This window comes from Vombatus ursinus, unplaced genomic scaffold (assembly GCF_900497805.2).
Source record: "Vombatus ursinus unplaced genomic scaffold, bare-nosed wombat genome assembly UNPS02014773.1, whole genome shotgun sequence".
Classification (NCBI taxonomy): Eukaryota; Metazoa; Chordata; class Mammalia; order Diprotodontia; family Vombatidae; genus Vombatus; species Vombatus ursinus.
Window position 1 is genome coordinate 12572854 of NW_020954551.1, and position 27835 is coordinate 12600688.

The 27835-nt window shown below is 42.1% G+C and overlaps 1 protein-coding gene across 2 annotated transcripts in view; it reads left to right on the plus strand.

Moving 5' to 3' along the window:
• Positions 1 to 292: 292 nt before the first annotated feature.
• Positions 293 to 27835, plus strand: part of SLC25A26 (solute carrier family 25 member 26) — a 160513-nt gene continuing 132970 nt past the window's right edge. The window contains exons 1-3 of one of the 2 annotated variants that reach the window (XM_027863848.1): positions 293 to 393; positions 13144 to 13300; positions 16507 to 16616. In XM_027863848.1, the coding sequence (XP_027719649.1) occupies positions 340 to 393; positions 13144 to 13300; positions 16507 to 16616 (321 nt within the window). In that variant the 5' untranslated portion in view covers positions 293 to 339. The remainder of the gene's footprint in view (positions 394 to 13143; positions 13301 to 16506; positions 16617 to 27835) is intronic. The other variant, XM_027863847.1, reaches the window with a different exon arrangement.

The window sequence follows — 27835 nt, forward strand, 5'->3', positions numbered from 1 at the left end:
TTTCCTTCTCAACATGGCGTCACGACTCCGCCACTCGCTGTCCGCGGGGGGGGGAGGGGTGACGGGGGGCGGGACGACGGGAGAGAGGCCTACCCAAATCTCGCGACACCTGTCATGCTCACTCCGCCCCTCGACCCTTTCTGGGCCTCCCTCTTAGGCCGCCTCCGCTCGCACGTGAAGTTGTTGTGGCAGTGACGTCAGACGGCCCGGAAGTATTCCTTACCGGCCGGAGAGGTCGCCAAGATGGCGGCACCCAGGTAGCCGGTGCGAGGCGTGGTGCCGCCGTGAACTTAGGCTCTCACTCGCTCCGGTCCGCTGAGGCGGCTTCGGGCTGAGGCCATGGCCCCAGGCGCCTCCCCCGCGGACCAGCCGGGCTTCGGCGTGGCCCTCCTGGTGAGTACAGCCCCGCAGCCTTTCCCGCTTCCCGCCCCGGCCTCCAGCTTCCGCCCCGTACCGCCCCTCCCCCTCCGACCTTCCCCCTGGACAGCCCCCCCCCCCCCCCCCCCCCACACCCCCCAGAGCTCCTACAGCTAGAGTTGCAAGTGAACTCACCAGCCAGACTTCCCATTTTACAGGTGGGGAAACCGAGGCACGGAGAGGACAAACTGACTTGCCCACGATCACGTGGGTAAGTAGGTTCATAGAATTTAGAGGCGCAAGGGATCTTCAATCCATCCAGCCCAACTCCATCCTTTACGTGATTTAAACAGTGCTGTTGAGTCATTTTCTTCAATCATGTCCTACTGTCCCTAACCCCATTTGGGGCGTTCTTGGCAGAGGTACTGGAGCGGTTTGCCATTTCCTTTTTTAGCTCATTTTACAGATAAGGAAACTGAGGCATAAAGGGGGAAGTGATTTGCCCAAGGTCACACAGCTAGTAAGCGTCTGAGACTAGATTCGAACTCGAGCCTTCCTGACTCTTGGCCCTGAAGTCTATCCACTGCACTACCTAAAATAAAGGTCATCTAGTTCAATAAATACCCTTCTTGTATAAATGAGGAAATTGAGATGCAAGGAGGAGGTGACTTGTTCAAGGCCATTCAGGGAATAAGGATCCAGGCCCTTTAACTATAGACACAAAACTTTTTTCCCACGGTGATTATAAGTTAGAAAGTGAGAACTTCCTGGCTGTTGTCTCCCTGTTCCATGGTCTTTATGAGTCCCCTACAGTGTCTCGGGTGTGGAGGCTTTGAGGCTCCGCATCCTTTCTATCAGGACAGAGCTGGTTCCAAAGATTCTGCTGTCACTTGCTTCTCACAGCTATACCAAAGAACGCCTATCCAAGAAGGGGCTGCTTCTCAGCCCTCACCTAAAGCAGCTGGCTGAGTCCTGCTCACATCTCTTTTTCATGCTGGCTTCTTCAGGACCTTGCCACACAGCTTGGCTGCTCACTGGTGGGAAAGGGCCTCTGTTTTCCTTACGTCTTGTAAAAACCAAATTCTTCTGGAGGGCAGAGCCAAACGTAGGAAAGCACCTTTCTAGCAAATTATAAGAGAGTATTTCTGCCTAGGAAGGGCTGGGTGAGGACAGGGTGATGCCACAATGGGCCCTCAGGCAGCAGGAGAAATAGAGAAAGCATCACGTGTCATAGGGAATTGCCCTTCAGAGATGTTTTTCTGTGTTCCTCTGCCTCAATTTTTCATTTTCTGTGGCTGGCTGGTTTGCAGGATGCCATCACGGTGTTCTTATCTGGAATAGTCATGGAGATGTGATACCTCTGTTCCTGTGTTCTGATCAATTGTGCGTGTGAGTTTCCAGCAGTTAGATGATGGTGATGGTGATGGTGGTGATGAAAACAGCTTGCATTTCGGACACATTCCATTGTGTACAGGATGCTTTTTTCACAGTGTAATCAGGCCCAGGGGTGAGAAAAGGGGAAAACTTCACTGTGTACCATAGTCTATCTCTTCATTCGTATATGAACGCTTATTGTTAATTACCTGTGTCCAGAATACTGTGCCAGGTAGAGAAGATGCAGTCTTTGCTGCCGTGGAGATTACAGTTTGTTAGGGGGGTGAGACCCAGGTACTATGGACTGTACGGTACTAGGCTGCAATATACAACACCATGAGAAATGCATTACAGAAGGGAGGCAGGAAGTGGTGTTTTCCTGCTCGGTATGCTTCTGTCATTCTTTCCTACCTCTTGGATCACATAGGAATGCCTTTGTTTCTCATTTAAAGCCCTTCACACCCTGGCTCCAATCTGCCTTTCAAGGCTTGTTATGTATGATTTCTTGTCATGCATTTTGTGGTCCAGCCAAATTGGCCATCCAGATGTTGCTCAATACGTGACATTCCGTCTACCACCTCCTTACCTGGGCACAGGCTGTCTTCCATACTAGGAATGAACTCAGCTTGAGGCAGGTGCTGAGGTGGGCCTGGAATAAGAAAGACCTGCATTCAACTCTGAACACAGGCACTTACTAGCTGTGCAACCCTGGGCAAGTCACTTAACCTCTGCTTGCCTCAGTTTCCTCATTTGAAAAATGGGGATAATAGCATCTATCTTCCATTTTTTTCTTGTCGGGATCAAATAAAATAATATTTGTAAAGTGCTTAGAACAGTGCTGACACATAGTAGGCACTCAATAAATGCTTCTTTCCTTTTTCCCTCCCTCCTTTTCCTCTCTTCTTCCCTCCCTCCCTTCCTCCTTTTCTTGTGTCTTCCCTCCTTCCTTTCCTCCTTCCTTTCCCCCTTCTTCCTTTCCCCCTCCTTCCGTCCTTCCTCTCTTCCTCCCTTCCTCCACATCACAGAAACCCTCACTTCCTAGAAGATGAAACTCAAGCCTCTTAGAAGCCTTTGTTTCTTTTGTTTTCCTTGATTCCTTCCAGGTGCTTGAACTTTTCCCCTAAAACTACCATCTCTTCTGCATGTACTTACATGTGTGCACATTTTTCTTCTCTGATGACGTTCAAGCTCCTTAATAATGGGGATGGTTTCATTTTGGCCTTTGTCTTCACAGGCCTGGCACATAGTTGATCGATAAATGCATTTTATTTGGTTAAATATTTACCCAGAGAGCACAATGTGAGGGAGGACTGAGGAGGAAGGTTCCGGATTTCCTCTAGGAGGTGGCAGTGGGAATTAAAGAGTGGAGAGGGGCAGCAGGGTGGAGAGAGGGAAGGAAGGCCCAGGATCCAGAGAGCATTGGCTGTGTTAGGGAAACAGAGAGAAGTGGTTTGGTTGGGGGGAAGTAATATGAGATGAGGCTGCATTGGTGGGATGGTGCCACAATCAAGGGCCCTGAATGCCAAGCAAAGTAATTTGAACTTTGCTCAGTAGACAATAGTTTGAGGCCGAGTAGTGACGTGACTCGTCTATGCATAAGAAAGATTGTGGAGGAAGGACAGAGTGTCAGGAAGACAAGTGAGAATGCCATAGTAACAAAACTGGGTGGTAAAGAGAGCTGGCCTGAGGTGGTAGCCCTGGGGGAAAGGACAAAGGAATAGACAGCAGAGGCCAACAAGCCTTGTTGGCCTAGAGTGTAAGATGGGTGAGTTCAAGGGAAGAGCCAAAGACCATGACCCTGAAGGCTAGCGACTGGGGCAGAGTGAAGTCAGAAGCGGAGCTGATGCAGGGGAGACTGAGCTCGCTCTTCCGTCTTCATTCCGTGCCTCTCTCTATGCAAGGCCTGTCCTGATCCACCTAGATTTTAGCACTTCTCATCCACCTCCACTGCCCCCATAACTTTATTTACTTTTTATATTCTCATTTTACTTTTATGAAAGGGAAGGGAAAGGGAAAGGGATAAATATTTATTAAGCACCTACTATGTACCAGGTATTTGGCATTCGATCTTTGCAGTAACCCAAGGAGGTACTTACTATAGTTATCCCCAGTTAAGGAAACTGAGGCAAACAGAAATTAAGTGACATGTCCAGACAGGCTAGTAAGTGTCTGGGCCGGATCTAAACTTCAGTCTTTCTGACTCCAGATCCAGTACTCCCCTGCCCTGTGGAATATAAGCACTTTCAGAGGAGGACCTATTTTCATCTCTTTGTATCTACAGCACCTACTGTAGTGCCTAGCACATAGTAGGTACTTAATAAATTTTTGTTGGATTAGATTATTTCAGTTTGACTCACTGATCAGTGTGTTATGTCTTAAAATTTCCAGCTGTCACATGTAGTGAAAAAACATAGTGTGATAATTTGTTCTTTTCCCTGACATCTGAATTTCAATTTTTTTTTCACTTATTCAGAACCATTTATTAAGTACCTATTATATTCAAAACACCTAACCAGGTACTGGAACATATACAAAGGATAAATAAGACATGCTCCTGGACTATGCAATTTATAACCTACTCAAATTAGGAATACAGTCCCATTATGTATCACTATTCTCTTCATTTGATCATGGTTAAGCTAATTAATGATGTGTCAGAAAGAGCATCAGACCAGGAATCAAGTCAGGTAAAATCAAGACCTAACTCTGCCACTAACTAGCTATGTGACCTTGGGCAAGTAACCTTACCTCCTTGTTTTCTTATCTATAAATGAGTGGATTTGACTACATCACATGATTGATATCCAAGTTTCCTTCCAACTTTAACAATCTAAGACCTATCTATTGAATGAATGGTTTTTCTTGTTTGTCTTGGACATTTGACTTTTTTTACTAACTAGCATGCATAAATCCTTTCTAAATCTGGTGGGGGTTTTTTTGCTGACTTAATTTTTAAAAAATTTTTAATTTATTTATTTTTGGTTTTCAACATTCATTTCCATAAGCTTTTGAGTTTTAAATTTTTCTCCACCTCCCTCCCCAAGACAGCGTGCAATCTGATATATTCTATATATATATTCTTATTAAACATATTTTCACATTAGTGATGTTGTAAGGAAGAATTAGAACCAATAGGAGGAACCACCAGAAAGAGTAAACAAAACACAACAGAAGAAAAAGAAGTAGCAAATAGTATGCTTCGATCTGCATTCAAACTCCATAGTTCTTTCTTTGGATGTGGATAGTGTTTTCCATCATGAGACTTTTGGAGATGTCTTAGATCCTGAGAAGAGCTAAGTCTATCAACATTAGTCATCACGCAATGTGGCTGTTACTGTGTACAACGTTCTCCTGGTTCTGCTCACTTCACTCAGCATCAGACCATACCAGTCTTTCCAGGTTTTTCTGAAGTCTGCCTGCTCATCATTTCTTATAGCACAATAGTATTCCATTACATTCATATACCACAACTTGTTCAGTCATTCCCCAGTTGATGGGCATCCTCTCAGTTTCCAATTCTTTACCACCACAAAAAGATGTGCTATAAATATTTTTGTACATGTGGGTTCTTTTCTCATTTGTACGATCTTTTTGGGATACAGCCCTGGAAGTAATTGCTGGGTCAAAGGGTAAGCACATTTTTATAACCCTTTGGGCACAATTCCAAATTGCTCTCCAGAATGGTTGGATCAGTTCACAACTCCACCAACAATGCATCAGTGTTCCAATTTTCTTTTTTTTTTCCCACATTTCAGTATGACTCCTTATTTTTAAAACAAACATTTTGTTCCAAAAAAATAATATTCAATGAAATACTGAAACAAACAAAAAAACACCAGTAGCTGGGGAGGAGCGGGAGAAGGGACCACAAGATGGAGGGGAATGAAATCTAAGGATAGTGTTCTAATTTTCCTACATCTTCTCCAACATTTATTATTTTCCTTTTTTGTCGTGTTGGCCAATCTGATAGGTGTGATGTGGTATCTCAGAGTCTTTTTGATTTGCATTTCTCTAATCGATAGTGATTTAGAGCATTTTTTCATATGACTATAGATAGCTTTAATTTCTTCATCTGAAAACTGCCTGTTCATATCCTTTGATCATTTATCAATTGGGGAATAACTTGTATTCTTATAAATTTCAGTTTCTTAACATAGTAATTTGTATTCTCCTGTTTGGCATTCAACAGCTGCCGTGAGACTTTTGGAGCATTCTGTTTACTAACACACTCTAGAGGAATGCCCATTCCTAGTTGTTTTTCTTTTTAAAATAAAAAATTATACATATCCAATTAATATTAAAAATTCTCACTATTTTCATCCAGTAAGATATGACTGGAGATAATTTGATGAAGGTAGAAAGAAAGATCCATAATAAGAGTGTATTTGAATCTGAAGCCAAAGACAAATGATTTTTAAATGATCTCTTTCTTATTTCTGCCTCTTCACCTCTTGTTGTACTGATAACTGGTTTATTAAGATTGATGCCGGTGCTTCGTGTCTGAAACCTCATCTCTCCGAAGATGCAGCTCACAATGTAGGCACCCTTTCTGTCCTTTGCAGTCCTTGTACGTGTCCATCCATGAATTCCCAGTCCCTCTTTGGAGGTTTGTTCATTGTGCTGAAATCCTTCCTCTAGACACAGAATCATTGAGTTTTAGAGTTGGAAGCCATCTAAGTCGCCCTTCTGTAATATATTTGACAAGTGGTCAGGTAAGCTCTTCTTGAAGACCCCAAGGAGAGGGACTGATCCAGCTTCCAAGGCAGCGCATTACAGTTTAAGACTCCGAGCATAGACTTTAAAACATTCTGTGGATACCAGTGCAGCTGCTCAGGCTAGCCATCTGTTACCCCTTGTTCTTTCTGCATGACCATTAGTAAGTACTTTTTGATTCATTGACCAGTCTCCTTTCTTCTCTGATGATACATTTCTTGGGTCACATCTTTTCTATGACTTTTTGGTCTGTTTATTCAGAAAATGGTACAGCCTGTTGATGGCCATCATATCACAGGTACATCCTCCATTACTCTTTGCATCACAGTTTGAAGCATATAGCATTACTAAAATAATACTGAGCTTTAAAAAATATCTTTTGTATCAGAGAGCAACTTGGGTGCTTAAAAAATACTCCTCACTTTCCCAAATCCAGTCCAATTTCCTTTCTCTGTCTTGTTCAATTTGGGGCCCAACTCATTGGCCATCAGTGCATGCAATTGGGATTGGAACTGCAGATGGCGATAAGACAGCTTTAAAATATACAACATTATGTGGTAAATGTATTAGAGTTAAAACATTTAAAGATGCATTTTATTGAAGCCTTTTATCCCCATGCCACGACCATTCCTAGGAAAAGGGCATCCCACCCCTCACTCTTGTGCCCTCCCCAGTGACAGAGAAACACAGCCAAGCAATAGCACCCAATACAGTTCTGCATTTTGACCGTATATGGATTGACCATTGTGTTCTAGTTAGCTCCTTTCTCTCTGCTGGTCCGTCTCATAATCTGGGCTCCAGATTCTTCGCGTTAGTTGCAAAGCAATGTGCTCTATGACGGCTGAGGAGGAAGATCACCCAACTGGGAGGCTTGGGTAGGACTTCATCAGAAGGGAGCAGTTGAATTGGCATTTAAACAGACAAAGAGTGGGAGGAAGGCTGAGCATTCCAGGCCCAGGGAAGAGTTGAGCAAAGTTACCGTGGCAAGAAAATGTTAGCTCTTTTGAGGAGAGACAGGAGGGACCCGTTGGGTGTCAGCATATGCGTGGGAGGTAGCAACATGAGCTGAGATTGGAAGGGTGGCAATTGGAGGGGACCTTGAAGGCTAGAGAAGAGTTCGAACTTCATGTTAGTAGGAAGTAGGGAAAGGCAGGCTGGAGCCAGACTGTGCAGAGGCCTTAAACAGCAGCCTGAGGCAATAGGGAGCCACTTAGGGTTCTAGAGCAGGGCAGTGACAGGTCAGACTGGTGTTTCTGGAGCATTGTTTTGGTACCCGTGTGGAGGAGGGATTGGAGAGGGAAGAGACTGAGGAGGAGGCTGTTGTGTTGGGCAGACTTGAAGAGTGTGGTAACCAGTGAAATGGAGAGAAAGGGAAGGATGTTTTGAAGACTTGGCTAGTGATTGGATAAGGATGCGGTAAGAGTTGAGGATAATTCTGAGGTTGCAGACCTAAGGCACTATAAAGATGGTGGTACCCTAAACAGAAACAGGGAAGTTTGGAAGAGAGGGGAAGGATGTTCAATTTGAGTTGCCTATGGGACGTCCATTTGGTGACTTGGGATTAAAGCTTGGGCAAGATGAGGGCTGGATCTTCAGATCTGGGAGTCATCTGCATGGAAATGATCATGGAAGCCAAGGATGAGCTTACCAAGAAAGGGGGTATAGAAAAAGAAAAGAGGGCCCAAGGCAGCACTTAGGTAGGGTTAGGACATGAATTATGGTCCAGCAAAGGAGACTGAGCTGGGGGTCAGCCAGGGAGGAGAAGAGTTAAGAGAGGGGGCAACTTTCTGAAAATACAGGGAGGAGAGAGTATGCAGAAGAAGGGCGTGTCAGACAATTTAAATGGAGGTTAGAAAGGATGAAGACTGAGAAGAGCCATAGAATCCGCTAATTAAAAGTCTGTGGTTTTCCATAGTTACCTAAAGGGAACCAGTAAATGCACTGACCTTGGGTCAGTACACCAGGTACCTTTGAATATACCCATCATGAGCGTGTTAGCTCAGGATGAAAGCAGGGCTTGGCAGAATTCTTTTGGTGCCTGCAGTAGCCCTCTGGTATCACCCGTCATTCTGGTGGTTTGTCTACCTAGCCCTACCTACTGGAAAAAGGAACCTGGTCCTAACAGTCTGCATTGCCCACAGACATCTTCCCCAGCCTGTCCATACCTAGCAGACACTCTCCTTCTCAGAGCATTTCCTTGGCAAGCGAAGTGACCACTCTTTCTGAATATACTTGACTTCAATTAGCATGAAACGGGGCCTAGATTGTCCAGAGTGTGGTGCAGGTCTACCCAGGAGGTCAGAGAGAGACCACGGGTCAGAATGGAAAGGGAGCTGAATCAGAAGATTGCAGAGAGGACCTGGAGATGTGTTAATTTGCCTGCTTGACTTAGATAACTCTGTTATTTTCTGATTATTAAAAGGTAAGCAATTAGCATTCCCTTTTCCCACTTTTTCTGGTTATTGTTGTGCCAGCTTTTCCATATAGGGTACAATCCTACTCTGTGTCAGCATTTTAATGTTTAAAAAAAGTGCTAATTAGATACTTAGGAGTGTCACGACTTTTCTGATTTAGGCATTTAAGACTGTCTGGAGTTCTGTCTCTAGAAGGCCGAGATGTCGTCAAGGTGTTCCTGTGGCTAGTTGCTATCCCTACATCCGTACATAATTAATCTGGTGCTTAGCAACTTCACTTCTCGTCTGTGGGGTACCATAAATACTGAAAGTAATTATTTGCCTGATAACCCCATGCTAATTAATTGTCCATGAACAAAGCAAACTCTTTAGAGGAAAGATCATTTTCTGTGACTTGACAGTTTATATTAATGTTTGACATGATTTTTATAACTCAGTTTACATAAACATCAGTTAACATTTTTGCTTGCTGTATTAAATGGAACTTTTTTCTATTTCATCAAACTACATTTGAGCCATTTTAAAGGAAAGTATGAGGTATTGATTTCTTGGTTACAGAAACAAATTTCATGAGCACATTACTGAATGTGAATTTTCTCAGACCCCTCCCGCAGCACCACTGATGGTGTAAGAGCTCCCAAGAAACTTCTTATCTACAATTCAGAGCTGGGCGGCAGGGAGAGGGAGAGAGGGGGGAATGATATGGAAAATAGAGCCATATTCTTGCTATCCTGCAGGTTCTGAGCTAGCTGATTTTTCTAACTTCATGAATTTAAATGAAATTTATATCATAGAAGTTTGAAATCCACAGAAGCAATTAGTAATTTTTGATTCATGTTTTACTAGATAGCTAGATTAAATCTGATCAATTTTGTACTGAGAAGATAAGAATTCTGATGAAGGGAGGGTGAGAAAAATCAATGCATGCAAAGTAGCCAAATAGATTAAAAGAGTAATTAACTTATTGATTAAAACTTAAGAAACAGATAGCAAACACCTCTCTGAACCCTCTTCTAAGATTAAAGAGAAAATTAGAATTAAGTGCTGCATTTTTTAAAGGCTCCAGCTGTGCCAGATTGCTTTTGTTTGTTTTTTTTCCCCTATCCTTGCCAGTTTATCTATAGTAAAAGCAGATATCTCTATTTTGTGGGAAAATGAAGAAACAGAAAGAATAAATTTGGTTTTCAGTATTTGATTTTGTTTCCATTCTATACAATCAGTGATGGTCATTTCAGAAGAGAAGAATTAGATAACAGTTACCTTTTCTGCTCATGAGACATTTTCTGTGAATTTTTTGGTGACCATAAAAGGCCAGCCTAGTATGGAAATTATATATTGACATACTCAAATGTTTTAGTGGTTCTTCCCTGTCTGCTCCTGTGGTTCTGCACTATGGGTTGTGAACAGTGGTCTCCAGAGCTCTTCTCTGACTTGGTGGTTTAGGGAGTTTTGTCTGAGGACAAGGGGTCTTTGCTGTTTGCAGCCCACCAGTGGACTCTCCTGGTGTGACCTAAGAACTTACTTAGGCTAGTATTTCAGTGATTTCTTGTCAGAGAAGTACCCCTTTCTCAGTGGTCCCCTGGGCTGTTGTCACACTAGAATGGCTCCTCAACAAAGAGAAGTGTGGGGACCACTGAGGCAGGGGTCCTATCTTTGCTCAGATGACAGCTCCTGCTGTTTCTAGTGTGGTCAAGTTTATCGAGTGCTTACCTGGTCATGGCATCCTTACAACAACCCTATGGAAGATATTCTAGATAGGAACTCCAGATGTTATTACCTCCCTTTTACTGATGAGAAAACTGAGTCTCAGAGAGGTTAAGTGATTAACTCCAGAGCCCAGAGCTGGTGTGCGTTAGAAAGGGGTCTGTAGAAATTGATTCCAGTTTCTTCCTGGCACCAAGCCCAGCATTCTTCCCATTTTAGCCCTGTAGTCTCTACTGTAATTATCATTTAGATGTTCGGCAAATCTGACTCGGGAGTTTCCCATGTAGTCACCAGGTCTTCTCTTTGAAATGTCCTCACCTGATATAAACTGCTTTTTTGTGCCCCTCACTTCAGAATGATGTCTTTGGAAATTTTACATTGACATGCCTTGGACACTTGCCATACGTTCATCTTATTCTAAATTATCGTTTAGTTTGTATGAAGCTGTGGTCTGAAGATCCAAGATTTTTGTATTAATATCTAGATGTGATCATACAGGTCTCTTTAGTTTAATTGACGTTCCATGTGCATTTTCAACAGAGCATTAGAATCCCAAGTGATTGAAGGTTCGTGTCAGTATTTTTCAAAACATGGTCTGTACTCTGAAATGCAGTGTTCCCAAACATACCTTTGATGTAAGAGAGATTGATATCTTTGGTGAAACACATTAAAACATGTATATTTAATACCACAGTGTTGCTTCATTCATGTTATTCCTCAGAGCCACACTCCTCTTCATTCAGGTGGTCCTGTTTGACTCTTCCTTCTGCTCTTGCTGCCATTGGGGTGCCAGTAGCATCATGGGCATAGCCACCCTTTCCCCATGGCCGTGGGCTTCACTAAGGCTCACAGAATAACCAAGAACCTGATGAAGCCTGGGCAGTGTCCAAGCACACCAAGTTTGGGAGAGCCATGAGGTGAGAGTTTGCCTCCCAGAAGAAATAGGGAGCCAAGGTCTCCAAACAGAGGCAGCTCTGAAATTCAGTTTTAGAAAGGGTGGGAACATGCATCCTGTTCAGGATAAAGAGAGAAGAGCCTGGCAGTGTCCTGGCTACCAGAAAGTGTCAACCACTTCTATCCTTCCACCCCTACTCCCTTCCCTAAAAGAACTGACAGATGGGGCTGGGGCTGGGGCTGTCTCCTGCTACTTCACATCTGCTGTCTGCTCACCCTCATCCGTTCTAATATTGAACACACGTTTGGTGCTTAGTCCTTGTAAAGTGCAGTGAGGCGTGGGGGAGGAGGGTAGAAAGTTTAGTAACCACACTGCCCCCACCCTCAGTCCCAACCGACATTCTTCCACATATATCTGTATGGTACAGAGTAGATTATATGGGATGGCCTGAGTGTTAGGGTGTGCAGAGTGCTGGACGTGGCTGGTAAACCTGGATTCAAATCCTGCCTGTGGGATGCAGAATAAATTGCATAAAATCCTGTGGAGACAGGAGTGAAATTTGTATTGAACTTTAATGGATGACTAAAAAGTAAAAAGGGAGGGAAGGGGCAGTTGATTAGAAGGAAGAGAAGGAAAAAGGAAAAGAGAGATTAGATGGCAGGCGCCATGAGTCAGAGCCATGGTTCCTGAACTTTGTGGTCTCGAGACTTTTATACTCTTAAAAATTATTGAGGACTCCAAAGAGCTCTTGTTTATGAGGGTTATATTGATCAGTGTTCACCATATTAGTAATTAAACTAGATACATTTAAAAAAGTTATTTCATTTAAAAACAATAGTAATAAACCCATTGCAGCTTAACTTATTATTATTTTTATGAAAAGTAACAATGTTTGCCAAAACAGAAAATTAGTAAGAAGAGTGAGGAGGGGAGGGAATAAGCATTTAGATAGTGCCTACTATTTGCCAGGCACTGTGTTAAATGCCTTACAGATATCTCATTTGATTTGAAGAGCAGCATTATTTTACATATTTTTGCAATTCTCTTTAACGTCTGGCTTAATAGAAGACAGCTGGATTTTCATATGTGCTTCTGTATTCAGTCTCTTGCAATATATTGTCTTTGTTAAAGTATATTAAGAAAATCCAGCCTCACATGGATATGTACTTGGAAAAGAGAGGAGCATTTTAATAGACAAATAACATTTTAGCATTATGATGAAAATAGTTTTGACCTCATAGATCTCCTGAAAAGGCCTTGGGGCTCCCCATGGGAATCCAGACCACACTTTGAGTACCACTGGGTTAGAGGGTAGTGAATATGTCAAATAGGTTCTGCTTTCAATATTTATGGGGTGGAGGAAGAAGTATTTCTTTAGGTTGTTCTGCCTTTTGGAGGGACTGGGGAACATAATGAAAAATGTATGCCCCTAGCATCTTTAGAAAAATTGATCATATGTAGCCATGTGTGATCAGGGAAGAATGCCCGAACATTGGTACTAGAAATGGTTTGATCTTACTTAATCATATCTTCAAGCACAAAAAGAAAGTGCCAACCACTGCAAAGTTCAGACTGATAGAGCATTCTCTCCCCTACCCATCCACCCTCAAATCTACCTATAGCTTATTTTTTTTTTAACATTTTTATGTTTTAACATATTTTTATGTTTTTTCTTTTGTCTTTAAGGCTGGAGGGATAGCAGGTGTCTCTGTTGACTTGATATTATTTCCTTTGGATACCATAAAAACTAGGCTTCAGAGTCCCCAAGGATTTAATAAGGCTGGTGGTTTCCGAGGAATCTACGCTGGTGTTCCTTCTGCGGCTATTGGATCCTTTCCTAATGGTAAAAGTTACATTGGCTTTCAAGCTGCTTTAAGCCTGAGATAATGGAATTTGTTTTCAGAGTGGCGGTGGTCCGGCCCCACGTATGATAACCTATTCAGGGTAATTTGTTGCATGGGTTGGCTTTTTATTCACCACCCCATTATTTTGGAATCAGTCAGTACCATAGATCTTGACCATTATTTTTATAATGCAAGAATTAGGAATGATGTTTTTATTTTTATTGAATATATATGTTTAATGCCCATAGAGAACATTACAGTCTTTACTGTATCCCAGGGTTGTTGTGAGAATCAAATGAGATAATAATTATGAAGTGCTTAGCACAGTGCCTGGCACATATAGGTGCTCTGTAAATGCTGGCTATCATTATGTAATATTGACTGCCATTTCTCACTCCTTGCTGTACAGCTGGTGAACCCAAGAGGCATTAAAGCCTACAGTGTTAAATTCAGTGATCATAATTAAATTGGCCTGAGGTGCTGTAACCATTTTTCTGCTAGCTATCTCCTGGATACTCTAGTCTCTTGATTTCATCTTGGGTATAAAGTCTCTATTGTGTTCTTTCGTGGGGTCTTTATGCTCTGATCAGTATCACCTATTTCATCCCAGCCACTTGTTAATAACACCACTTTCCCAACTTTTAATTGCTTAGTGATCTTTCCAGTGGTACCAAGAATTTAGGCCAGCCTCTCAAATGCTGTTTGGTGCTCTCCTTTCTCTTTAATGAATTCAGGTTAATTTCTTGTTTTTAATGTCCAGCTGGAGTTGTTGGTCATTTAAAGGCTTTGTATCTGACTGTTTAAAGATATGCAATTGGCCTACCTTAAATTATGGAAATTCCTTAGAAGTTTAAAGGAGGGATTTCTTTTGGGATTGCCCATACAATTTTCTGCACTAGTCATCATTCAGTTTAATATGTAGTGTTGGTCAAAAGACCTGTTCTCTGCCTAGTGTGGTCCTATAAACTGTGAGGAATATAAAAAGGTCAAATAAATGTATGTATATGTACACATATATATGTATATACACACTCAAGCATAAATATATAACTAAATATTTTAATTTGTAATATGGTAAATATCAATAGATATAACCCACATAAAACCTTTTTGGGGCCCTCAGTAATTTTTATGTGTGTGTGTGTGTATGTGTTTGACATTTTCATGATGTGGCCTTATATAAGGCTTCCTTCTCTCCTACCCAATAAAGATGGAGAAAACCAAGCCTGGGCATCAGGCTAAATCTTGAGAGCCATAAGTAACCCCACTGCTGCTACCACCAAGAAACATTTACCAGGTGCCTGTTATGCAGTGCAGGACACTGGGGTGGGTGCTAGCTATGCACAAGGGTTTTCATCGTTCATTCAGCAGTGCATTGGATAAATCCCTGCGTTCCAGAGGCTTAGATTTAGGAGGAGGAGCCCATAAGAAATTTTAGAGCCAGAAGAGAAGTTGGAGACATCCAGGAAAAGCGCCTTAATTTTTCAGATAAGGAAATTGAGACATGAAGGGATAAATGACTTACCCGAGGCCATGCAGGCTCCTGGTCCCCATAGCTTGAAATTCAGTTGTTAGTCTCTCCTCTGCTTCATCCATTGGGTTTATTTTCTGAAGTTCAGAAGGGACTTTGTTATGGGATCCCCTGGAAGATGCTCCTCAAGTAGCACCAAAAATAAATCTTGAGAATATTTGGAGAATTGTTTAAAACAAGTGAAGGAAAATACCTAGGAGCTTGTCAATGATTTCTGTCATCTGTCTTTGTTTTATTGGAGAAAAATGGGTCAGCGGCATCCCATTTCACCAGAAGAAGTTAAAAGGTAGACTGCGGGGTCTGTAAATTTGGTTAATTCAGTGAGTGAGTCAGAAGCGACAGACTTCACGGAGAACATCGAAGGAGAGCATTAACACCGGGAGCTGTTTGGATTTGGATCTGAACAGCTCTGAGCCCTGCTCTCTGTCACCAGGGATTGACCTCTTAGCAGCAATTCTGAGTCTTCCTTGCAGTGTGTTGCCCCTGCAAAAGCCTTGTTAACTATTGTCATTCTCAGATGTCATTTAGAAATGAGAAATTTGTCATTCTTTCTCATTTTGGTCTCTTATCTGTGTGGAGGTGATAATCATCTTGTGCTAACAGTACAGGCGTCTCACAAAGCCCTTCTGGGCCAGACCTGTGAGAGACGGGAACTTGGCCTGGATTTTTAGTTTCAAGTTCAGTTAGGTAATTTATTGTTCCCACAGTGTAAACTTAACTTTTAACTAATAAAAATAGCTGTAACGACCTTGAAAAATCTGCATTGTAACATTTGAGAATAAACTTTATTCTTAATTAAAACAAAAGGTTTCCTCTTTTGGATTTCTGCATTATTAGCACATCTTTTTTCATTTTATTTTATAGTGACAGTGATAGTTCGTATTTGTACAGTTATTGATGGAAAGAGGCCTGAAGGTCGTTTCGATTCCTTCAAGATCTGGTCGCATGTTCAGAGCAGCTTGGGCTTAGCTCCCAGCTTTGTTACTTAGAGTCCTTGGGCAAATCACTTCATCTTCTTGGCCTTGGGTTCCCCATCCCTAAAATGAGGGTGTTAGAAGACATAATACTTGACATCTCTACTAGCTCCAACACCTGTGATCTCCTTTGGTGCCTCCTCAGATAACAAAAAACTCTTTTGATTGGTTCAGTTTGGAACCCTGAGGCACTGAGTTTTCACATGGCTCTAAATGTCATCGTGCACTGGGGAAGCGGGATAGGAAAGTAAGAAGCATTTCTATAGTATTGTCTACTATGTGTCAGACATTGTGCTAGCAGCTTTTTTACAAAGTGTCTGAGATGGGGTTCAACCTCATGTTTTCCTAATAATAGTAACAGTACTCCTAACTGTGTGCCACACACTGTGATAAGTGCTTTACAGATATTATTTCATTTGATCCTTAAAGCAGCCCTGGGAGATAGATGACATTATTATCCTCATTTTACAGTTGAAGAAACTGAGGCAAACATTAAGTGACTTCTCCTAGGTCACATAGCTAGTAAGTGTCTGAGGTAGGATTTGAACTCAGATCTTCCTGACTCCAGGTTCTGGGTCACCTAGCTGCTGCTCATGGCAGAGTGCTCTGTAGAGAGCATTGTTGTGTTTCTTAAGGATGTGAATAAGTGTAGAACTTGGCATTAAGACAAGCTTGGTGACTGGAGTGTTTTCCCTTTCAGCTGCAGCATTTTTTATCACCTATGAGTATACAAAATTTTTGTTGAGAACTGACTCATCGTCATACTTGGTCCCAGTGACTCATATGTTGGCTGCCTGTGCTGGAGAAGTGGTAAGTGTCTCGTCTGCCCACGGTCAGTGTGCCCCGTGCAGGGTGCCAGGGATCAGCGGGGGCTGCTTGTTCAGGGTCTCACACGTGTTCATCATCGTGCAAGGGTACGGGGAGGAAGCAGGTGTCGTGTCTGACAGGGAAGCTGCCCGTGAAGAGCTCACAGTCTTCCAGTCTGACAAGGATTACTCATGTTTGCTTTTTTACATTAGGGAGAATGCAAGACTTTGAGGTGTAAGATGGCCAATTATTCACAGTGCAAGAGTTTTAAAGTTTCAGAGGTGGGAAAGATTGTTAGGGGTCTGGTTGGTGGAGATGGCAGTGCTTGGGGTGGCCTGGGAGAACAGTGCAGGAGGGGTGAGATGCAGCAAGGGACAGCTTGAAAGGAAACTTGGGTTTGGTGAATTGGGTTCAAATCCTGGCTGTTAGGTGATTTTCTATGGTCTTGAAGAGTCTGTTGTCCTCCCTCAATCATAGTTTTTTCACTTGCAAAGTGGGGAGTTTGGATCGAATGATTTCTGGGTTCCATGATCTCTTTAGAAAATTAGTGGGGAATTAGCATGTTGTATAGAAGGGATGGTAAGGAGAATGGCCTACCTGAAGGGAACACTAAAAATACATGCAGAATTTGTTATAACACGTTTCTTCCTCTTAAGGTAAGAAAGGTCACCCATGAAAGCAGGGAAAGCCTGAGAAAAGGCTTTCATGGGGATCACTTCTCTTTTTTATTTTTATTTTTTTAAAATTAAAAAAAAATTTTAGTTTTACAACAAAGTTATATAAATTTCTTTTTTCTTCTCCTCACTTACCCTCTGCCCTGGCCCTAGAGATGGCCACCATTAGACATAAATAGTTGTGTATATATATGTAAAGTCATTCTATACATACTGTTTATCAGTTTTTATCAGTTCTTTCTCTAGATGCAGATAGCGTCTTTCTTTGTACATCCTTTATAGTTAATTTGGGTATTTATAATATTCAGAATAAATTATTAGCTCAAAGTTATTCTTAAAACATATTGCTGAACATATACAATGTTCTCTTGGTTCTGCTCGTTTCGTTCTTCATTATTTCATGTAAGTTTTTCCATGTTTCTCCAAGATCTTCGAGCTCATCATTTCTTTTAGTGCAGTAGTGTTCCGTCACAACCATATGCTACAACTTGTTCAGTCATTCCCCAGTTAATGGGCGTCCCTGCAGTTTCCAATTCTTTGCCACCGCAGAGAGAGCTGCTATAAACGTTTTAGAACATATAGATCCTTTCTTTAGAGAAATGTAATGTAAAGCAGTTGACGTTTTAGATGATGTTTTAGATGAAAAGGTGCCCTGGCTAAGCACGAGCACAACATAAAACCACCAGAAAGGAGAAAGGGAAAAGTCAGACAGAGAAGCAGTTTGACGCCTCTCATCCCTCTCCTTTTCACTTTCGCTGTGCTGGTCCCTAGGATCCAAGGCACAGATGGAACTTTCCCCACCTGGGGAATCGCACATTCTACTGGGGGTATGACAGGTACACAAAGCAGGCAATAAGTGAGTAATTGGAGGAGGAAGAGAATACTAATGGCTAGGGGGCAGAAGGGTGGCAGCCCCTTCCATGGCGCCTCTCACCTGGGAGATACCCAGCTGCTTGTTGAGCTGAATTGAGCTACACCTCAAAGGAAGGTAACACTTCCCCCAGAGAGAGGCAGGTGCCTGTCAGGCACAGGGCACGTAGTCCTGGGGGAGGCACGGGACAGATGGAATGCCTGCAGGGAGGTGCCCGGAGAGGAGTTCATTTGGTCAGGTGTGTGATTGAGAGCAGTAACAACTAAGGCTGGAAATGTAGGTGGAAACTGAATTGTAGGCTTTCAGTGACAGGCAGAAGAAATTGTTTGATCATAGAGGTAGTGCGGAGCCTCTAAAGGCTTTAGTGTAGGGTCTGGTGACAGAGTGAAGCCTGTGCCTTAAGGGTGGGTGCCTGCCTTGGATGGCCAGGTGAGATTAGGCCGCCTGGGGCTGGTGCCAGGGTGAGGCCCGTGCCTTAGGGTGGGTGCCAGCCTTGGGCATATCACTGAGATGAGACTAGTTGACAGAGATGGTGGTTAAGATCTGGCAGAAAGTCTTTGAGACATTTCAGCATTTCATTTGGTTTTCACATTTCTAGGGAATAGAAAACTTTATAGGTTCATTATCGTAAAATAGAATTTTTGATTGAAGAAATCACCTCTGTAGTTGCTTGAGAGAAATGTCTAAACAAATTTACCTGAGAAACATTAAATATGTCTTTTGCCGTGGCATTTGGGAGAAAACTTATTCCTTTTGATATCAGTTTTAAGATGACTTTGCCAGAGTCTGAGTTGGCTTGTCACAGAGCTGTGGAATTTCCAAAATAAATGGTCTTCACACTGATTCCAGTAGTAAAAGTGATGGGAATAATAAGCCTCCTGTTACTTTATAGAATAGTTTTTTAAGGTAGCAAACAACAAAGCACAGGATTGGCAAAGAGGAGGTGTTTTTCTATGAGTAGCTGCCAAAAATAATTAAATGTTTGAATATGCAATTCTGCTGTGGTTAGTCAAATCATGGCACAGTTATCCTACATGTAAACATTTTAGTCCCTAAATTATAATTTGCTAACTTGTTCAATTTCAATTTAAAAGCAATTTTTGCTTCATATCTTCCCTGATTAACTTAGGTCTATATTCTGTTATATTTTTGTCTTGTAATTAGTAATATACTGAACTTTTTTGGGGGGGTGGGGAGGGGTGTAAGTCTTGTGTTTTTAATGTCTCAGTTTTTGAAATTTCTGTCCAGGCAGACTTTTTTCCATTCACTAAGGTTCACGTTGCATTGCCTCGTTTGAAGTGAACTGTCATAAATGCAGTGTGTTTTGAGTGTTTGTTTAAAGCTCATCTCAGTGTAATATGGAAAAAAAGCAAATAAAGTATTTTTTCCCCCATTTTCTCTGCTATTTGCTCCAGTTATCATCGTCCATGAAAGCTCGTTTGGCACGTTGAAGGAAACGCTTTCTTGCATTCATAAACCCTCTGTCCCTGAGGACTTGCCAGGAAATTCAGAGTGACACGCCAGGGGAGGGCATGTGGCAGCTCTTTAATTTCTCATGTCAAATGAGGCTTGAGAAGAAGTGCTGCTTCCTTCTTCTGTAACTGATGGGTTTCCTTGTGAACCTCATCACGTAATCTTGAGGGGGTTTGCATGTGGGCTAAATACATGGGGGGGAAGGGGGGATGGGCGGGAGCCAGAGATATAGATTATGGGAAGGGGTCCAGGCTTGGGATTATTTAGCCTTAGGAAAGAACCTGTCCCTGCTTTGCTTGGGCCTCAGGGTACAACCATTCCCTTGTCTTGCTATGCAGTGTTTCTTAGGCATCAAGAGGAATTCAAACAGGCCAGGCTAGTGGCGGCAGTGATTTCTAGGTTCCGTTTGTTCAGTCCCTGGTTGTGCATCCTGTTTTATTTAAAATGAACTGAAACATTTTGTAAACTCAAGAAAATTGGGTTGATTTCAGTTCTGAAACCCTTGAACTACCGGGATTTTCTCCCGAACCACCCTTCAGGTACTTAAGGTCAAATTCAGTGAAAAACCCCAGCCCCGTGAGGCTGGAGAGCTACATAGCGGAATGGATTGTTTCCTGCCCAATGACTGTCATTCCTACATGTTTTCCTCCTACATGTGTTGTTCCTGTGTGTGCACATGTCAGTAAATAAGATCAGGGACCATTAGTTACTAAATTTTTCCTAATAAGGTTTTGTTTCTGGCTTTGGGTCCATACATTTTGTATTCTAGTTTTAGGAGAAGATGGATACCAATCAGAAAAGCAGAAAAGGCTTAATTTTTTTGTAAGATGACTTAAGAATTTTCACAGAGAAAATATAATGAAATAAAAGCAAATATATTTGTAATTCTTGACTGTACCAGTGGCGCAAAAGCCATGTAAATGACAGAAAAATAACGTGTGGAAAAAATGCTGTCAAAAACTTGTCTTGTGATAAAATAATGACAATGCCGTCAAGATGCTGCCTTAAAGGCCATAATTTGTGGTGGTTCTGATTGTCGACTCTGCTTGGAGTTACTTTGTGGCACCGGCTCAGGCCTAGAAAGTGAGAAGAATAGGGACAAAATAATAACCATTCCCTATTGCAATCGCTTGATTAAAACTTAATGAGTAATCAATAAAACTATAATTACAGCAGTCTACCTTATGCCTGTAATTTGGAATATAGTAAAATCGATCAAATAAGATTTAATATGTGACAACAGCAAAAAAAAAAAAAAAAGGTCCCTTTTGTGCCATTTTTATGAGAAGGTTTGTTGTACCAAATCTCTAAATCCCCACCTCATTTATTTTACAGCTCAGTTTTCATCACACACAAAAAAAGCCTTGTGAAAAGTAGAAACTGTAATTAGATCAGAAGTGTTGGGGCATGCCTGCTTTAACTCCGTAAATGCTGGTGCATCTGGGGCTTTGGGGGAATTTTTTTGTTTTCTAAAGTACAAAGACATGGCTTACATCTTTACTGCAGACTACTTTCAGTAACAAAATACAGATAGTCCACAGTGGTGCTACGGCATTGCCAAAGAATGTGTACCTCAAAATGCGTAGCTCTCGTGGTGTGGCTTTGAGCTTTGGAGGCTTGTTATCAGTTGTCATCTCTGTCCTCAGCCCAAAGAAGGTGAGTTTGTAGCTCACACAATTTTTTTTTTGAAAGAAAATTTTAGCAGAAAATTATCACGTTAGTAATGGCTCAACTAGTTCAGAATAATAAAAAAAAATATTATAAATGGTGCTGAATTTGTGAAAGAAGAGATTTAATTGTTTTAAACCAAATTCATACAGTTAAATGAAGTCTTTCTTGTATGTAAACTTCCTCTTTCCACTTCCTTCCTGGATACCCTGACTCCAGGGACTTGGAGTGATTCTGACAGGCTTGCCCACCATAGAATAGAAAATCATGAACATTCCGTTCTCTCATGTTAAACTTTACTCTGCTTTGACCATTACTCTCAACAAATACTCCAAACACCATCTGGTACCACCAGGTATCGGCCAGTTGAGCCCAATTTCTAAAAGATACCTCTCTGTAACACACATTTATTTTTTCCTGATGCTTAGTTTTATTTATATATAGCCAATAGTTCTATCTTACATTTTACATCATTTTAAACAGCTGTAGAATTAAATTGCATAATATCTTGCAAATAAATTCTACTTTTTCCTCTTAAAAAATGGCTCAGTTTTAGGGCATTAAATCACATTATGGTTTGCTGATATTCATGTGCAGGCTCTAGGCCATTGGAAACTTGATGAAGAGGAAGAGGAGAAGGAGAAGGCGAGGGAGAATGATGTAAATTCTGGTGATGATGATGATGATGATTATTGATGGTGGTGGTGATGATTCTAGTGAGGAAGAGGAAGAGGAGGATGGTGCTTGCTGACATTCATAGTGTGCTTCCAGGTTTGCAAAGTCCTTTATCATCTGTCGTCCCATACATCATCTCATTTGGTCTTTCTGTAAAGCTTCATGTTAGTGGAATACATACATCCATATACATGCATCTATATGTATACATACAAATAACTGAAATCAATTTATGAGACTCTTGGGCACAGTTCAAAGTGAACCCACTTTATACCAACTTCCTCTTTATAGCAACAGTGTTATTGGGAAATCCTTATCCACTTATTACTGAATACGTTCACCAAAGTGAGCATTGAAAGCATTATGGTATTAATGTCACTATTTGCATCTTGAAATATCAAGTTTTCTCTTGCTTATCATTGGCCTTGATAAGAAGAATCACTGACCAAGGTAATTTGAGGAAGACTGACCACTGTAGACAGTTTTTTAAATTAATCATGCCAAGTTTGGAAATATTCAGAAATTAATCCAGGTTAGCTCTGATATGCAGAGTGGGTAGCGTTTTGCCAAGTTCTTGTTCAGAAATATAATTGAGCTGTGGCAAAAGGTTGTTGAGAAAATGAGATTGCTGCCATTAGGACCTCCTGGAGAACGCAGAGCAGCATAGTTAGATCAGACGGAAACTCAAATTAAAATTGCAGCTGGAAATTGCTTGTAAATAAAGATGAATGGAGACAGAAGTCTACAGACACTGCCAAGAAATTCATCATACAATTAGAAGCTGAAACAGTAAATTAGGAACTGTCAAGCACCTAACCACCCACATGCAAACATTTTTTATACATCTGAACACCCATATATTGGAAGGTGGAGTTGTACCTTGTTCTCATCTCTATTTTCTGATCTCTTATTGACCTGCTTTTCCATTCAGGACATTAGTCAAGCAATGACTTGGTGGTTATTTATTTCTTAGAAATTCTCAAGTATAATGCATCTATAAAACATGACCTACAGAACCTGAAAAATGTCTAGTCCCTTGCTCCTATTTTACTCTTCCCCAGGCCATTCCTCTGATTCCCTCCTCTGGCCCATACCCATATACTGCTTTTATTTCAGCTCATGTTGGATTTCCTTACTGTTTAATGCCAAACTTAGGTTGTCTTGTAACTGATTGGAAGCTTGATTCATCAGGATGTATGGAGTTTTCTCCTCTCGCCTGCATTAATTGGTGGTACTTTTTCTGTCTGGCTGATGGACTCTCTAGGTCCCAGCATGCCTGATACGCTTGTGTGTCTTGTGTGGGAAGTCCACTGTGCAGTTTCCAGATTTCTCAGTCACAGAACCTGAGGGAAGAGTGAGGAAGGAGAGAGGATGAGTGTGGAGAAGGGCAGAGTGAAGTCTGGCAGCAGGAAACCAAGGATGAAACTATGACTGGTCAGACCAGTGAAGTTCCTGAGCTGCCCTGACTTGCAATGGACCCGGGCTTTGAGGCCTTCTCTTGAAGTGGGCCCATTTTGTGACAGTCACGAGAGCAAAGGTTGAGAATGGGAAGGCAGAGGCTTGTTAGTCCAATATACTTGTTTTACACATGAGGAGACTTGGACACAGACAAGGGAAGCGATTTTCCCGAGGTGACACATGCCATCTACGCATCGGAGCTAGAATTGGAATCCATGGCCTCTGATTCCAGGGCTTTTTCCACTGTACCGGACTGACAATTAAAGCAGAATTTTCTTCTTTAAATGAGGAGTGTCATGAAGGAAAATATTGTTTACCAAAAAAGAGGAAAATTTTGAAATTAATGCTCATACATCCTCCCAAAATACTCAGTTCCTTTGTTAACATACACTTTTGAAGAGACAAGGAAATCCTGTACCTATTATTCCTGAATTAGCTTTCTGTTTTATGAGAATTGCTTTTATTTTTGGACACAGTGTGTGCTATTAGTTTAGATTATAAAAATTAAATTAGTTAACTAGAACAGTACATTTTAGTACTGTATGTTATTTAGTCTGTGGACAAGGGAAAAAGAAATCTGTTCTGTAAGAGCAATAGGAAATGTAAAGTTAATAATCATAAATAAAATAAACATACAGTAAGAAATGTGCATATCTGTATACATTATTTGTACATACACAGACACACGCACGCACACACATGTATATATATTTATACACATACACCTACAGTATTTTGACCGAACAGGTTCAAACCAGTTAACGGAGCAGGAGGATGTAAGCCGCCCTCTGTCTGAAGCTCGGCTGCCTTGGGCTTCATTCTGTGGGTCAGTGTGCCGCCATTCAGGATCTGCTGGTCGCAGTTTGGGACCCTTTCTGCAAAGCAGAGCCAGTTTGTTGATGCCGTCTCACAGGAACAGGAGGAGGGCGATCTCCCTGTGGGATGGTGGAGCTGGACCACGTGCTGTATGTGACCCTCAGGGTATCCCCTTGGTAAACTGTTGCCAAAAAATATTAGATGGAAAAGGTTAGTGTTATTCCCAAGGGCCCAGAGTCATGGTCAGGATCTTGCTGTTGAGGTGAAGCTGCTGCGGGTTTTGATGTCGCAGTGACAGTCTGTGTTGCGGCATTGGGAAGGATTTCACTTGGGATCCTGGTGCTTTTCAGGCCCTTACAGCGCTGCTACAGGGGGCACGACGCTGGGCTCCCCTCTGCAGATGCACGAGAAGAGGTTGGTAAGGCCTTTGACCTCCAGGGGATTGCCTAACGAGAGAAATGCTGCCAGTGTATAGGAGAAAAAAGCCGTGGAGAACAGTCGCAAAGCAGTACATAAGGAAGTGTGGCTACTGGGGTGGATTTGGTGGCGTGGTGTGGATTGCTGCACTTGAAGTCAGGAAATGTCTGTTTGAATCAAGCCGCAGACATTTCCTTATCTGCTCTGTGATCTCAGACCGGTGGCTTCACCGGAAGGATGGATAGGCAGGGGAGGCGAGGGGCCCTGGTGGCTCTGGAGCTCTCGTCAGAGGCAGGAAGAAGTGGATCCCAGCCCCCCCGCCCCCCCCAGGGCCCCGGGACCCCTTCAGAGCTGTGCGTTCCTGAGCTGGGGCCGACCTGCGCGGGTGGAGGGAGTTCCCGAGAACGATGGAATCACCAGTGAGGACGATGACACCTGTGCTCTCTGCCGCGTGACATTGTGGAGAAGAATCAACCGATCGATCGATCGGCATCCCCAAGCATTTCTTGTTGAGTGCGGTCGGCGCGAGGCCTCGGGCACGGGGGGACAAAAGTCCCCTGGCTCCTGCTCTCCAGCCGCTCCCCCTGGGGGGAGGGGGAGTGAGGGCAGGGCTCGGGCTTGTGTGTGACGCCCTCATCATCAGATCGAGAGGAAAGAGCGTTCTGCCCGTCTCATGTCCTGTGAATGTGAAGGAGTCCCTTGGGTTCACTTTCGCAAGTCTGAACATTCCCACTTAGGTTTTGTGGAATTTCTTGAGTTAATGTAGAATCACGCGAAGCACGCTGCCTCCAGAACCACGGACCTGGATTCAGAGCCTCCCTCTGACCCTTACGAGCCGCGTGGCCTTGTACTGGCCCTCAGTTTTCTTATCTGTCAAGTGACCGGGTGGACCAGCTGGCCTTTGAGGTCCCTTCCGTCCCTGGGGCTGGCATGCTACCACCCTGCTCTCAGGAACAGGGCTTCTCAGATGTGCGCACAGTTGGCTTCCTTAGTCAGACCCTTGGAGCACAAGAGTCTGTATGGAAGGTTAGTCAGATGAGTAAGAACAGTCGTTCTACCGCAGTTAAATGTCTTTCTTTCTAACCGACTGAAATAAATGAACCAAAACCTCGATTGTCTGCGGATAGAGATATGCGTAACAGTGTTCAAACTCATGTCCCAAGATTGATTATCAGTGAAATGTAGCACACAGGCCTCCATAGGTTATAGAGCTTAGGTAGGATTCAATGATTGTTGCGTTTTGGGATAAGATTGCTTTTAAAAAAAATCCGGAGGGTATATAATATGCAACAATAAAATGAAAAGCTGAATCTTTTTTTAACCACAAGATGGCAGTCTTGTCACATGTATGTACCATGTAACTAATACGTACAGGTTTTGGTTTACATTAAACATTGATTGGAAAAGTGAGGTTTGTTTTTTTTTTTTTAGACTATTATTAATTTGTAAATCTGCCCTCAAAGTCAATTAAATAAGGATGAATGTAACAGAAACTTCAGAAGCATTATACAAAGGATAATTGATACAGAATGCTAAATGGCTGAAGTAGAATACAAAAATACCTTTCATTTCTAAAATCTATTTCTAGCAAACTGTTAAGAGAGTTGTTGCCTGCTCCTTGAGGTTTATTCTACAAAGGATAAAGCATTTTATACTTCTAATCAGATTACTTTTTGATTGAATATACAAAACATAATTACTAAAAATGATCCTGTTGAAATCTTGGATTATTTTTTGGCCTGGACCTATAATTGTATTGATATAGGAGACTCTTACCTAGTAAATCTCCCTCTATCAATGTAGATCAATGCCTGCCCTGTAATTTGGTTTTAGAGAGTTGTTTGGTACATTGAAAATCTGAAGTGGCCTGCCCAGGGTCATCCGTGTGTCAGGAGTGGGACTTAGAGCCAGGTCTTCCAGACCTCAAAGCCTCAGTTCACTATACCATGCTTCCAGGGAAGAGTTATCTAAATTAGTAAGCTTTTTATCCTACTAGTGGTATAGGATATATCATATACTTATATAGATAGATAGATAGTTATCCTGTGTAGTGAGAAAGGATATGTGTTCTATATGTAGAATATGCCCATAATGAAAAACACATAGAAGAGATCTAGTTTCTTTCTATTTTGGGTTCTTACATAAATAACAAGAATGACTTTGGGCAAGTCATTGAACCTCTTGGTGTCTCAGTTCATTGTGACGTGATCAGCTCTCACTTTCAAAGGGATATTGCAGAAGCAAATGATACTTGAGTTACCACAGTGGTAGATCCAAGGACTCCTCAGTATATATACTTTAACCTGAATTTTAGCCAAACTTTTGGCATGGCTATTCATGCTGTTCTTATGGACAAACTAGAAAGAGGGCAGGTAGACAGTAGTAGAGGGAGCTAGATTGGAAGTTGGTTGAATGCTTGGATGCAAAGAGTAGCTATTAATGGTGTGATACTAATTTAGTAGAGGGTTCTAGAACCAAGGTTTCCAGGGGTCTGTGCTTGACCCTGTGATCTTCAACATTTTGATTACTGGCATAGATAAAAGCATAGACGACATATTTATCTTTTTTGCAGATGAAACAAAATTAGGAGGGCACATTGAACAGCTAAATCAGGATCCAGAGGTCTTGACAGGCTAGAATGTTGTACCAAATTTAATTCAATGAATTTGAATAGGGTTGAGTTTAAAAAAAAAACTTCACAAGTAAATTTAAAAATGGAGGGAATTGTGGCTAGGCAGCAGTTCATCTGTGAAAGATTTGGGGGTTTGGGGAAACTGAAAGCTTAATGTGAGTCAACAGTGTGATATGGGAGCCCAAAAAGCCAATGATATTTTAAGCTCCTAGTTAGGACTCTTAGAGAGCCCATAGACGCTCAGTGTTCTAGTTAGACCCCATGGCTAGTGCTAGGGTTATCTCTAGGTGTCACATTTTAGGAAAAATGTTGATAAGCTGGGGTGCATCCAAAAGGGGTTGACCAGGATGGTGAAGAACCTTGAAATCATGTCATATGAATATTGGTTGAAGGAATTCAGGATGTTTATAGCCTGGAGAAGAGAAGATTGTAGGGGTAGTGGGGGTGGCAGAGATTATGGATGGTCTTAATGTCATCTGGGATTTCAAGTATCTGATGGAAGAGGGATCAGAACTAGGAGCCATGGATGGAATTTGCC